Below are 14,272 nucleotides of genomic sequence, written 5' to 3'. Positions count from 1 at the left end.
GTAATCTCTTAGCATAATAAATTTAATGAAAAATGATTACAACAACCATTACATCAATAGGCAGGAAAAGCCTACAACATTCAGCATTCATTTACATTTGAAGTACTCAAAAATCACAGGATTAAAAGGACCATTCCAGAACAGCATCTAAGCATGACAGTCAAGGAAGAGTTAGTGTGATCAGTAATGGTTTCCCACTAGAAGCTTTCCTTGGAGAAGAAACATGGATGACCCAAGTCTCTCACATTACTACTTCTTTGTGTGAGCTACACTAATAAGAGAAGAGAAGAGAAAGTAGGGAAAGAGGGATAGGGAAGGGGAGGCAGAATTATCACTATCTGCAGATCACATACAGATGAATTAGAGAACACCGGATCTTCCACAACTCATCTCAGCATTGATCCCATGGGAACAGGTCCTGGTCCAGCCTGTTCATCTTCTCTTGGTACAGCTGATTGAATGTTTCCATCTGGGTCACTGTGAAGTAGTTTTTCCAGTCTCCACAGATTCCTGCCACATGTGGAAGGGGGATAACACATCCTAGAGATAGGCCCTTTGTGATCATGCTCTTCCATACTATTCTCCCTCCCTCCTTGCCCCAGGAAGGAGACATTGGGTGGACCTTTAGTGACTTCTATTGATGGGGTTAGGGCTAGGTGACCTTCCCCTGCAACCAGTGAGCTCTTCCCTTCCTCGCTCATCATTCAGACAATGTGGACATTGAATCAGCCTGGCCCTACCCTTTCCTCTTACACCCTCACTTCTCACTTTTCCTCTAACACATGAAAACCTAAGGGAGGTTTCCTTGGCTGCCTGGGCATGCTATCTCTGAGTGGGTCATTGCAGAGGCATCTGGTACTGTCTATGGTGGACATGGAACAAATTCTGTGACTGCATTCTATCTGCTTTGTCATTCTCACCTTCTCTGATCCTATTTCTGGGTGCCTTGTGTTCAGTTGGACAGGAGGGAACCCACCTATATAACCCCCTAATGGCAATAGACCATTCTTCCTCACCTTTTCTCAGTGTAATCATTTTGAGATATTCGGTATTTTTCATTGGTATAAATTCCTTGTCTTCCAGCATGCGTTGTTTCATGACTTGGAAGGAGGCATTCTCTACCACCAAGTTGATTTCTTCCTCACTCAACTCCTTGCCCAGAAATTGGCAAATCTTCTTCACACTGGCCATAAAATCCTAAGGAAAAATACCACATCCCACGGTATGGCGGTGGTGATGTCAGGGAGAAAGAACAGCAAGAAAACAGAGGGGCCCAAAGTGAGAACAAAGAAGAGGGATAGGATAGGGAAGAGGCAGATAAGTATGAAAGGGGGGTAGGAGGAAGAGTTTGAAAGAAAAGTGCAAAAAAGAGAAGCAGAAACAAGGGATTTAGGAGGAGAGAAAAGAGAGTCTGAGGTGAAGAGAGAAAGGACTAAGTGCAAAGGGGAGAGGAATTCAAGGGGAAGAAGTGGGTGGGGTGGGAATATTAAGCAGGGAGTGAGAATAAGATCTGAAGCTGGAGTGGGAAGTGAATCAAACCAGAAAGTAGAGTAAGGTGAGGATTTGGGGAGAGACAAGGGAAGAGTAATGAGAGGTGAAAATAGAGGCTATGGTAAGTGAATGAAGAGCTTGTGGGGGAGGTGGAAATAAACAGAGAAAGAAAAATAAAACAAGAACAAAAGGAAATGAGAAAAAAAGAGAAAACAGGAAAATGAAATGGAGGGAATGAGAAAGGGGATAAGTAGGGAGAAGGGATGGAGGGAAAGAAAAGAGAAAACCTAAAGAGGAGTTGGAGGTGGAAATTTAAGGTTTAGTGAGTGCATGGGAAAGAGAGAAAGGTATACAATTAGGAGTAGATAAATTAGTAAAGAAAGTGGTTGGGGAGAGGAAAGAGAGAGGGAAAAGGAATTTGAGAAAATAGGGAAACGAAGAGCAGTCAAAGGTATATAGAGGGGAAGGCAAGAGGACTTCAAGTAGTCTAAAAAGAAAGAAATGAAGTTGGAGTAAAGCCCTAGGAGAAAAGAGGGATGAGAACAGTCAAAAGAAGAAAGAGAAAAGGGAGGAACAAAACTTGAAATACAGAGAAAAGGAAGAAAAAGATGAGTCAGAAGGGAAAGTATACATGGAGAATGAATAAGCGAAAACCCAAGACATTCCTGGGGAGGAGAAAGGAGGTTCTTCCTCAAGGTTATGGGAGCTCCTCCCACCAGCTCACAAGAGAGGAAATCAGCCCCATGTGGCTGGCATAGGGAGAAGCTTCTGAAAGATATGGAAATGTCCTGGAAAGAGTCTTTTTTTCTCTTTATGGAAAACTTTTTCCTTTTGAATAGTATTTATTTTTTTCCAAATATGTGCCAAGATGACAATCAATTTGATATGTTACATATTGTAATCATGTAAAATATTTCCATATTTTGGGAAAGAAGAAACAGACTAAAAGAAAACACACACACACACACACACACACACACGCACACGCACACACGCATGTGACTGGAATCTAAAAAGAAACCCAAATGAGAAAACAATGCAATGTCTCTTACTGGCCTATGTATGCGGAGGGTCCCACGGGGGGTGGGTAGGAACAGTCAGGTAACATGTTTGCCTATACCCAGGATTCACGTTCTGACATAGATTGGGAGCTCCTCTTGGTGAGGTGCTGTCATTCACCTTTCTTTGTATTCTCAGTCCCTGGAGCATAGTAGGTTCTCAATCACTGCTGACTGACTGAGTTGACAGGCTGAACTCCAGGTCATCTCTGAGGGCAAGCACTAGGACTAAATGGGCCTGGCAAAGGTTTTCTTGCATGAAGTGGGATTTGAGCTGAGGCTTCAGGAAAGCCAGGAGGCAAAAGGGAAGAGGGGATGATTCCACAAATGGAGGGCCAGCTAGTGGAACAGACTGGGGAGATAGAGTCATGTGTATAAGGAACACTAAATGGTGGGGGACAGACATTTATTAAGAACCTACTATGTGCAGGCACAGGCTCAGGGCCTCACAAATATTAACTCATTTGATCTCCATGACAACCCTATGAGGTGGGGGCTATTATCCCCATTTTTCAGCACTGGAAACTGAGGCAGACAGAGGTCGAGTGAGTTGTCCAGAGTCATGCAGCCAGGAAGTGTCTGAGGCCAAATTTGAACTAAGGTCTTCCTGACTCCAGGTTCAGTACTCTGTGCCACTGGCTCCCTGAAAGGCCAGGAAGGCCCAGATGAAACATTAGACGGCGAAGGGTGAGATGTTGGAAGACTGCAAAAGGAGTAAGGGGCTGGGTTGTAAAGGGCTTTGAAAGGCAAACTGAGTATTTTATGTTTACTCTGGGAGGTAACAGGGAGCCACCAGAGCTTATTGGGTAGGTGGAAGATGTGGTTGAATCTGAGTTTTAGGAAAATCATTTTGTTGGCTGAATGGAGGATGGACTGAAGTGGGGAGAGACTTGAGCCCCACACCCATCCCTTCCAGGAGGCTACTGGAATATTCCAGGTGTGAGGTGATATAAAGTCTGATCATGTCACACTTCCACTCAATAAAATCCAATGGCTCCCTATCACCTCCAGGATCCAATGCAAAATCACCTGTCATTCAAAGCCCTGTCACAATCTCCCTCCCTTCTGCCTTTCAAATCTTCTTACACTTGACTCCCCAACATATAACCCTTGATCCAGTTGCACAGCCCTCCTGTCTATTTCACAAACAAAATGCTCCATCTCTTGGCTCTGCGAATTCTCTCTGACTGTCCCTCGCGTCGGGAATGCTCTCCCTCCCTGCTCTGACTACTGACCTTCCTAGACTCCTTGAGGGGGCAGCCAGGTGGCACAGTGGATAGAGTGCTGGGCCTGAATTAAGAAAGATTCATCTTCATGGGTTCAAGTCAGGCCTCATACACTCACTCCCTTCGTGACTCTGGGCAAGTCCCTTGGCCCTGCTTGCCTCAGTTCCTCATCTGTAAAATAAGCTGAAGAAGAAAATGATGAACCACTCCAGTAACTTTCCCAAGGAAACCCCAAACTGGGTCACAGAGAGTCTGACATGACTGAAACAACTGAACAGCAGAACCCCAAGTTCCTACAGGAAGCCTTCCCAAACACTCTACATTCCAGTGCCCTCCCTCTGTTGAATGTCTCCAATTTATCATATACAAACTATATACATACATGTATATACATACATGTATGTACACATATGCATGTATATATCTGGATACACACACACATACATATATTGTTTGCATGTTGTCTGCACTTTGGGGCAGTGAGCTCCTTGAGGGAATGGAGTGTCTTCTAAACCTTTCTTTGTATTCCCAGTGCTTAGCTCAGTGCCTGGCACATGGTAAGTGCCTAATTTTTATTGACTGAGATGACATGGAAACAACCGTATAAAAACAAAATCTACACAATCATTGGAGATAATTGAGAGGGTGAAGCCTCTAGTATTAATGAGGACAACGAGAAAGATGAAAAAGGAAACAGACAGGAAGCTTACCTGATGGAGTTCCTCATAGGTTACAAACAAGAAATTCTCTGAATCTCTCCTGGAAAGCCATCCTTTGATGTGGTCAAACCAGGACCCAAAGAACACTGGAGGGAAATTGGGAAGGACAGATGGGACCTGGGCATTACTCTTTCACACATTCCTAAAGGGTTTACTCAGCCTCAGATGCTGGCCAGAATGGGAGCTCTGGACAAAGAAGTAAGTTCTGCCCTGACATGACTTATTCGGGGGAGAAGGGCATGATTCTCAGATCCAGAGAAATGTCACCCAACAGAAGGCTAGCTGGAAGAACCATGAAGAAGTCACAGGGCAGGCTTGGGCTAGGGGATAGCCTCAACCTGAGAGACATTGGCAAGGATGGTGGAACTTGATGGAGATATCTGGTTGGGTTCACTGAAGAAGGTGCCATTAAAACTGCATTAAAACCAAGGAGAAGAGGACCTGTATTTCAATCCAGGCACTGAAGTGGTCTCTTATGACTCAGTTCCTCAGAAAGTTCACTGGTTGCCTTTTCAGAAGACCTAGGCTCCAGTGTAGGTCAGCTCTGCAAATCTCTTGGTCAGGAGGTGAGATTGGGAAAGTCACTTCCCCACTCTGGGCCCCCATCCCTCTTCCCTAGCAAGGAGGTGACAGCCCTTTCACTGTCTCTATTCCTGGACCCCTGAGAGAAATGTGACTCCCAGCAAATGAAGGGCTTTCATTATGATGTCAGGGAGAATGAGGAGGAAGAAGAAAAGGAGAAAAAGGAATGGGAATAGTATCTGGTTCTACCCTTCTCCCATCACTCACCATTTCCTTGTAGGAAGCCATCAAAGACTTGCTCAAAGTTTGAATATAATGCATGAAATGGTCCCTGACTACAGAAATGGTAGAGGGATACGATGATATCCCTTGGATTCCTGGCAACACAGATCATCTGAAAGCAAAAATGGAACCATAAGAGGTCAGCACATCCATTTTCCTTTCTCATGAAGCTTCTCTGGTAGGGTGCGCTTGGAGCTGCTGCTGCTCCTTGGATCTGATGTCCTGCCCGCTCCTTGTATCCCTCATGCTCAGCTCTGTGCCTGGCATTCAGCAGGTGTTTGATAAATATTTATTGATTGATTGACTTGTAAGAAGAAAAGCGGATAATTATCCAAATAAGTGGATGAGGATGCTTTGGAACCCACTGAATAACACCCTTTTATAAATGCTCAGATGATGGATGAGAACTCAGAGGATGTGCACTGAAGCAAAGAATGAGTGTGGGTAGCACGCTCAAGGAAAATGGAGAGGACAGGACTAGTCGGGGGGAGCCCAAACATGCTCAGATCTTTAACCTCTCGGAAGAACTGGTTCAGAGACGGCCCAGTGAGTGTGGTGTCCCACACAGATACAGGCATCAGCCTCTCCTCAGATGTGCCAGGTATCAAGGGGGCCCTGCAGGAGTGAGGAGACACAAGATGTGAGATCCTTGACCTGCTTCTTTTCCACCTTCAACTTGAGTCATTCTGCTCCTCTTCCGTCACCTCAAGTCCTCCAGAAACATTTTAAAGCTAATCTGAAACACTTGAAAGCTATTAAAATGAAGTTCTCAGATGCTGGTCAATCTATGAGACTAAAATCAGAATTTCACTTTCAACCCCATGAATATTTCACAAAGGTTTGATGAAGATGTGGAAAATTGTCAGATCCAGATGATTCAGATCTCTGTTTCTCTGATGGACAAGAAATTGAGAGTTGCCTAGGGTGTCAGGTAGAACGGGGAGAAAAGGTCACCTTGAAAACTATTAAGAAGAACAGAGACACAAACAGCATAGGAAAATGTGGACTCTGAAGAAAAGTGTTTCCAAAATTTTTTCTTCAATTCCATATTTTTCTCCTTCTGAAGTATCTCAGAGGTGATATCTGCATGGTGATGATGATGATGCAGATTTCCAAATGGTTACCTTTTAATTTAGCCTCTGTAGGATCCCAGGACCACTATAATATCCTACAAAAGAAGGGAGTAGGAGGATAAAAATGATAATGATGGTTATGATGACGATAAAGAGCCAAGTAGTGTGGTGCTAATGTGATCAAAGATCTTCCCTGCCCATTCAATAGAGGCCTCAGGTGGAGCTAGTTAAGGAGAGCTTGTTTAGGAGAGGCTTGCTTATAAGCAGGCCCACTTCCTTTTGCCATTAGGTACTAAGCCCCAATCCTATACAGGGTATATATGCCCTGTGGGTAGCCAGTAAGCTCATACTAGAGAGCTGTGAAGACTAGAGAGCTACAGAGAGTGGACACAAGACAGCTGTAAAGAAGGCAGAACTGTGAGAAGAAGAGAGAACTGTGACAGAGAGACCTGGAAGGGCTCTGAGAACTGCAAGGGCTTTCAGAACTGCAGGAGGAGAGCACACAGGCAAGCAGACAGTTAGGATTCATGAGTGAATGTTTATGGGAAGGCCCTGGCAGAAGGGAAGGTTACAGGATGGCTTGGCTCTTTGTTGTGATACTGCGTTTTAATCTCCTTGCTGTTACTTTCAGGTGGACTTACTGGTTTTGGAATACAATTACTGCTATGTCAAACTGGGGTTATTCATTCTGGAATTTGATCCTCTGGTGTCTGAATAAATGTTTTCTTTCTCCTGCCTTCTATACAGAGAGTCTATTATACTTTGGGATTCCAAACTGTCCAGGCATATTTATGGTCACCATCAGTATCATGAATCTTGCCTTACTGATGCAAGTAGAAGGAGGAGAAGAACAAAATAAAGGAGTAGAAGAATGAAATAAAGGAGAAAGAGGAGGAGAAAGAGAAAGAGAAGGAGTAGAAGGAGAAAGAGGAGGGAGAGAAGAGAAAGAAGAGGAGGAATCAGGTTTCTGATGAGAAAGGGGAAGAGTAAGCAGATGTGAAGACATGATCCAGAAGGTGACCTGAAGAAACACCAAAACCAGCGCTACATAAACAGCCCAGTGTGGCTGTAGCCTGGAGCACTGTCTACATTGAAATAGCTTGAATAAAACTCTTAGTTACATAGTATTTTTTTCTTGGTGGAATCAGGGGAAGAGTTCTTGTCAAATAAAGAGGAAAAAGATTAAAATGAACGTTGAAGAACCACATCATGACAGGCCTCATTGAACCTCACATTTTAATGTCATGATTTCCTGCCAGATGTGTGGAGCATAGAACATCCCCTAAAGCACATCTGTCGTGACATCTGTTGCTCTTGGGAAGTCATGTAGCCATTAAACTGTTTTTGTGAAAATTATCCAGACTGTTCACTGAGACCAATATTGGATTAGGAAAAATAAATGCATCTGAATTATTGACCAAGGTACTGTTTCAGCCCCAGAGTTGAAATGGGTTATGTCTGCTTACAGTAGCCGTGTCTTCATTACTTTGTTACAGAAATGACTTGTATTAACCAGGAGACATGATGTATTTTCAAGTTTGATTGGAGAAGAGAGTGGTAGATGATTAAGAATTTCCAGGAGGAGGGGCAGCTAGGTGGCCCAGTGAGTAGAGCATAGGCCCTGGAGTCAGAAGGACCTGAGTTCAAATCCAGCCTCAGACACTTGACCCACTTACTAGTTGTGTGACCTTGGGCAAGTCACTTAACCCCAATTGCCCTGCCTTCCCCCTCCCCTCCTCAAAAGAAGAATTTGCAGGAAGAACAGTTCTGATGTTCCTGTCTGTTGATGGGTTTTTGCATTGTAATGTGACATAGAGAGCTGCAAAGAAACTTAGACATTATTTTTAACATTATTGTTCATCACTGGGGTATGAAAAAGCTGATATTTTCATTATAGAAATGGGCTCTGAGTTTCTATCTGAGCACCTCCAGAAAGGGAGACTCCACTGCCTCTTGGGGAAGTCCATGCCATTCTGCGATAGCTCCAATTGTTAGGAAATGATTCCAGAATCTAGCCTCAATCAGCCCCTTTGTAACTTCCCCTCATTGCTCCTGGCTCTCTCCTCTGGGGCCAGGCATAACAAACCAAACCTCTCCTCCACATGATGGCCCTCCAGATACTGGAAGAAGAGCTCTTCTGTCTCTCCTGAGTCCCTCCATACCACTCCTCATTTTCCAGGAAGCTTCTCAGTTCCTCCCAAATTTGCCTTCTCCAGTTCAGTCTCTGCCCTTCCTCCAAAACCATCAAAATCAGCTTCATACTTCCATCTTCTTCTCTTTCTCTTTCTCCTTTTTCTCAGCCCTTCTCCTGACTATTCTCCAGAGGACATTTGCTCTTGCTTGCCAGAGGTAGAATAAGCAGTGGCATGGTCAGAAATGACCATTAAGAAGGAGGTTAGGGCAATGTGTAGAGGATGGGGATCTGTCTGCCACCTCCCTTCCCTTAATTCCTATGGAATATGAACCAGGAACCAGCTTCTCTACAATCCATCTTCTGTCCAACTCCTGGATTCCTGTTTCTTTTACTTTGGATCAGGGGCCTTGTGTGCTTACCTTGGCCTTGCTGGTGAAATAGGACTTAGGGAAGAGCTGGATAGGGAGATGGGAAGTGAGGAGCCGTGGGTCCACCTGATTCTTGATGATTCCAATGGATCCTTTCACCTCTATCCAGGGAGAACGTTTCCAGTAGGGAACAGACTTGACCCATGTGGGGTCCCCTTTGGAGTAGATCAGGCTGAGAATATCTATCATCCAATGGGTTCCTGCATGGAACAAAAAGGATGCAGGGAGTCTAATGAATATTTAATTCACAGAATCATAGACCTTCTGAGGTAGGAGAGACCTCACAGGTATCAATCCTGCCCATCCTGGAACAAGCCAATAAAAGACTTACAGGGAGGGAGGAAGGGAAGAAGACTGCCAGCTCTACTTGAGACGGTGCTACTTGCCAAGATTTCCCTGACATGAAGCTCAAATTTGCCTGGATGGTTGAATGGCCACCCCAAAGAGTGTCCAGTCATCCGACAAGCATCTCCTGGCCCTTACTGGAAGCCAGGCACTGTGCTGAATGCCCAAGATTCAAAATAAGGCAAAAGCACAGTCCCTTCCCCATTGGAATTCACAGTCTGAAGTGAAAGGCAACATGTGAATAACTCAGTTTATATAAGAGTCATAGGAGACAGAGGAAAGAAAGTCTCAGAGAGGAATGGAATTGCAATTGGGGGCTTCCAGGAAGGCATTCCAGCTTAATCTTGCAGGAATCTAAGAGGTAGAGGTGAGGAGAAAGAGTTTTCTAGAAATAGGGAACACAGCCAGTGATGTGAGAAATAATTCATTTGGAATTCTATTCTATTCCCATCAGTATCAATCAGTTTGCTATGATTCCGTAGGGGTAGTGATTATAATTCTCTACATTAGGTGCCAGAACTGTGAGGTGAAGACTGTAAGTTCACTTGCTTAATCAGAAGAAGCTAACTGGAGGCCCTCCTCCCTTGTTTTTCTCCTTGTCATGGGGACCAAGCCCAGTTTGGCAGAAGTGACTAAATTATATGGAAAGTCCTCCAATTGATTTTTTGTATCTTTGGATCATTCTCTCTTGTCCAACATGAGCAGGTGACCATCTTATGACCACTCAGTCAGTGGAGATGCCCCATGCTGCACCCAACCTGAGATGCCCATGTTGACATAGCATTTCTAACTGATGCATCATTTTTGTCCCTTGAAGCAAGATCTAACAACCGATAAGATTCTATATTTTGTATAGCCTGGTAAGAGTGTTCAGGTTTGAAATCTGGTATCAAGGCCCAAGATGAAGGGGGCATCTCAGATCACGAGGAAAATCGGAGGTCTACTGCATTGGAGGGGAACCTGTACCCTTCAATAAAGTGCCATTCATTCAGAGCCCTGCCTCAGTCCCTTTTATTGTAGGTTGTGCAATTTTAAATCCCAAAGTGCAAAGGCTAGGGTTTCAGAGCTGTACTGTGGTTAAAATTGGAAGAAATCAGCATGGAGTGTCTGATTTCTTGTTACTCACAATCATGGCTTGGGGTGGGCCAGGGGGTGAGACACTGTGAAACTTAGCCAGTAACTAGACTTGCATGAGAGAGGAACCGGGAATAGGTAAGTTTCATCACTGGTGGGACAGAAAGGATAAGGCAGATATTGCTGGACCATAAAGACTGGGTAGGACTTCACCAGAAAGACAAGAAGGAAAGGGAATTTTTTTGCTTTGGGGGACAGCATAAGCAAAGGCATGGAAGAAGGGCAGCATGGATCATTTCTAGGGTTGGGGGGAATAAAAGTTGATAGCATAGCATATGTACAGGGGTAACTACACCCTCTGTCCTGTGGGTCCAAGGACTTGGGTTCTAATCCCAGCTCTATCATTTCCATGGAAGTTAGGTTACCCTTTAGAAGTCTTGTGGAGTTCAGGTTCATAAGGTATTAGATGTGTAGTCAGGAAAACCTGAGTCTGAATCTTGCCTTACATGGTCCATTATGTGGAAGATTTTCTGGAATCCTGACAGTGAGGAGAGAGGTCCTGATCAGCCTGACACCAAGCAGTGGATTAGGGCCAGGTGGAATTTATTCTATTTAGTGCCAGGCAGCAGAGCAAAGAGCCCCAAGGGGATGCAACAGAGCAGAAGATTTAGGCTTTGTATCCGTTCAAAAGAAAAACAACACACACTTCCTAATAACTTGATTCCTCCATAACTGGGATAGCTGCCTGAGTAGGGCTGGGCTCCTGTCTTTGGGGTTCTTTAGGCAGCCTGTAGGATTGCTGGTTGGGTTGGATAGAGTGGTGTTTCCTTTCCCATAGAAGTTAGATTCAAGGGCTTCTAAGGCTTCTTCCAACACTTACATTAGGTGGTTCTGGGACTGCAACTTTTGAGAGTATCCAGGATTATGCAATATGGTCATTACTATTGGCACTAGGTAAAACTCAGGGGAGAATCATTTAGAAGAAGACCTCTGGAGGCTGCCCAGGGATGCCAGGAGCTATCCAGAATCAGGGTCATGAACATTTGCCCTTGATGGCATCGTGGTCTTATTTAGAGGGATCACAAATATTTAATAGGAAGAAGAGTCTGGGGGTGGGGTGACCAATTTAATTGGTTTATGTATGATGGCATAGTGTGTCCTTATCTGAGAAATGGACTGCATCTCCCCACAGAGGGCATGCTCATGTCCACTCTCCACACATCACTGCTTTCAGGAGTTATTCAAATAATGTGGGGTCACATGGTATTTCCCTCCCAAAGGATTGTATTCACACAACCGTGAATACTTTCTGTATCTGGGCCCATTGCTGATGGCATCTTCTGAGCCCTGCTAGGATAGGAGGTGAATTCAAGGTGGTCCCATTCCACACAAGACTTCCATTCAAAGTTGTTCTCTGAGCAAAACCTACATCAGCATCTGAATCAGAGTGTGATTGTAGGGACAATTCCTTGAGGAGATTTTGTCTCAGGAAGCCCAGAGATGAGAGAGACACATGCTGGGTTCAGTTAACAGTGCCAGCTGGTCCACAGTGGAGCAGGTGCCCCTGCCATGTCATGAATTCCCCATCACTGGGGGAGGGAAAGCTCTGGCTGAAATGAAATATTCTCAGAGATCTTGTGTGTTCTAAGGGATGCCTGCTCATGTAGGGCTACCTTGGATGACTCCTAATTACTTCTTACTTGAGAGCCTGGAATTCTCTCCCCATGCCCTCCATCCTCCTGACAGCCCCAGTGGAGAGGGGGAAGGGGAAAGAGTTAGAAGAGAGAGAGGAAAATAAGGGTGATAACGGAGGTTGAGGTGATAGATGTAAAAGCAGTGGGTCAGCATTGTGTCCATCGTGTCTTTGGGTTCAAACCCTGCCTGAGACTTTTAAGCCTGGGCCAGATTCTCTTCATTTCTAAGCCAAGGACAGTACTTATACTGTGCACTTCAAAGGTTTGATGGGAGAGCTGAAGGGACTTGGTGGTCTTAAAAGAAATCGAAATGGAATTGTCATTAGATTAAGAACAGCCTTCCTTAGAAAACTCTTCCATCTCTTCTACAGTCCTTGGCCCCACTTCATTCTTGTTAACCTGCCAGCAACACTGTGACTCACCCATCACTGTTTTGAAGGTCCATGCTGCCATTTTCTGTCATGCTTTCCTTTTAGTACAGTGCATTATTCCCCTGGAGCGGGAGCACAAATCCTGCCTGGTCCTACAGACACGTCCTGAACACCTCTTCCTTCAAAGAGGACTCAGGACACAATGGTGAGACCAGCGTCAGGGCTACAGTTCTCCTATGTCTATGTTCTGCAAACTATATGACATCTGGCCAGTTCCTTCCTTTCTGAGGGCCCAGGAACTATGTTTACACCCAGGGACTTAACCTGGGGTCCATGGACCTACAGCATGGATTGTGGGGAAATTTCAGGAGTTCTGAAAACTTGTTGTTGGGAATTTACATGTCTGTTTTCACTAACCTCTTACTGAAATTTACCACTTCCTTCAAGCATTTAAAAATCTTATTCTGATAAGGGATCTATGTGCTCCAGCAAACTGTCTGCCGGAGGGGACATGACACACTAAAGGTTAGGAATCTTGACTCTCCAAGGAGGAGCCTGGGCTAGCTGGACTCTCAAGTCCTGTCCTTCTCACAAGTCTAAGGACACGCATGTGGAGGAACAGCAGAAAGCTCATATTTTCTAGCCACCTTCCCCCTCTCGGGGTTGCCAACATGGCTCTTTACCTGACTTTGGGTAGGTCATTATAATGACATCATTATCCCGAACCTCAAAGTCATCACACATCCTTTCGATTTCCTCCACATCATGGATTTCAGGAATGAGTGGTATCCCCTTCACAAACTTGAATTTGTTGGTATTCTCCATGCAAGCAGATCTCTCCAGGCTGGGTGAGTGCTCTCCTCTGGATCCCACTCGCTGCTGCTCCTGCTTCCTTGACTCTGCCCAATTTCTAGTGAACCTCAGTCCTGTTCAATAGGTCAGAGTGCAGTCACTAAGAAGCTTCATGGGCTGGGATGTCTTTGATACAGATGGTCAACACCAGGGAATCTGAGTCTCTGATGTCTTCTGGCACAAAGAACAGCTGAGCATGAAGATACGGGATAAACACAACAAATATTAGCTCAATGAAACACTTCCCTAAGTCAGTTTGCATACCATGCATATATCTTCAAGCCTGCTGGAGGACTGCCATGGAGAAGAGAGATTATGCATGGTTATTTTGGCTCCAGGGGCAGAGTGGGAGGAGGCAACAAAGGCAGACTTAGGGCAGATGTCCAGAAACACTTTCTAATGACTAGAACTATGGCTGTCAATCATCACTGATTAGCTTTTCAAAGGAATAGTTCCTGGGAAGACATAGCAACAGCAGAAGTACAACCACACCCCCTGAACTGTGACACACCCTCCCTCTAGGACCCTCAGCCTTGAGAGGAGTGGGCTCCAGGTTACCTTAGCTGCTACCTCCATTTCCTCTCACCAGGTGCACTTCTGAATGTGGCAGAGCTAATGGGGAAGGCCACTTAGCAGCAGAAGGCCCCATGCTCTGCATGTCTCGCTGGAGGGGCTATCTTGTGCCATCTAACCTATATCTCTGGAGAAAGAGCAATTATATGACCCTCTATCCTCAGTTCAGTAGCAGTGAGGAGGTGAGATACTGCTTTTCTAACACTATCTTGTGAGGGAAGGCTCTGGGGAACTTGGAGCTGTGTTGTTGTTGTTTGTCCTTTGTTTTAGAAGAGGACCAATGGCATCACAGGGTGATGTCCTGAGTTGTGCGTGAATTGGATTTAAATGAGGCAGACTTACACCAAGTTATGAGCCTCACTTTTCTCCCAGAGTCATCTAAGTTGAGTGGTAAGACTAAGGTCAGGGTGACTGAGATGACCTGGCATGC

General features: G+C 45.0%; 1 protein-coding gene across 1 annotated transcript; it reads right to left on the bottom strand.

The window, feature by feature from the left end:
• Positions 1-391: 391 nt before the first annotated feature.
• Positions 392-13,242, bottom strand: LOC118835311 (bile salt sulfotransferase-like). The gene is made up of 6 exons (XM_036742502.1): positions 13,101-13,242; positions 8,925-9,133; positions 5,284-5,410; positions 4,486-4,580; positions 1,017-1,197; positions 392-510 (listed from the first exon to the last, which is right to left on the bottom strand). The coding sequence occupies exons 1-6, from the start codon at positions 13,240-13,242 to the stop codon at positions 392-394; spliced, it is 873 nt and encodes a 290-aa protein (XP_036598397.1).
• Positions 13,243-14,272: the final 1,030 nt, after the last annotated feature.

Source organism: Trichosurus vulpecula, chromosome 2 (assembly GCF_011100635.1).
Source record: "Trichosurus vulpecula isolate mTriVul1 chromosome 2, mTriVul1.pri, whole genome shotgun sequence".
NCBI classification, from domain to species: Eukaryota; Metazoa; Chordata; class Mammalia; order Diprotodontia; family Phalangeridae; genus Trichosurus; species Trichosurus vulpecula.
This window is presented reverse-complemented; position numbering and strand designations above follow the sequence as displayed.

Bases quoted from the DNA above. Each gene is read 5' to 3' on its own strand.
- LOC118835311 (XM_036742502.1), bottom strand. From the start codon at position 13,242: ATGGAGAATACCAACAAATTCAAGTTTGTGAAGGGGATACCACTCATT. The intron at 4,581-5,283 runs GTGAGTGATGGG...ATTTCCCTCCAG, and splicing joins TGGCTTCCTACAAGGAAATG to TGTTCTTTGGGTCCTGGTTT. The intron at 511-1,016 runs GTGAGGAAGAAT...CACATGTGGCAG, and splicing joins AATGATTACACTGAGAAAAG to GAATCTGTGGAGACTGGAAA.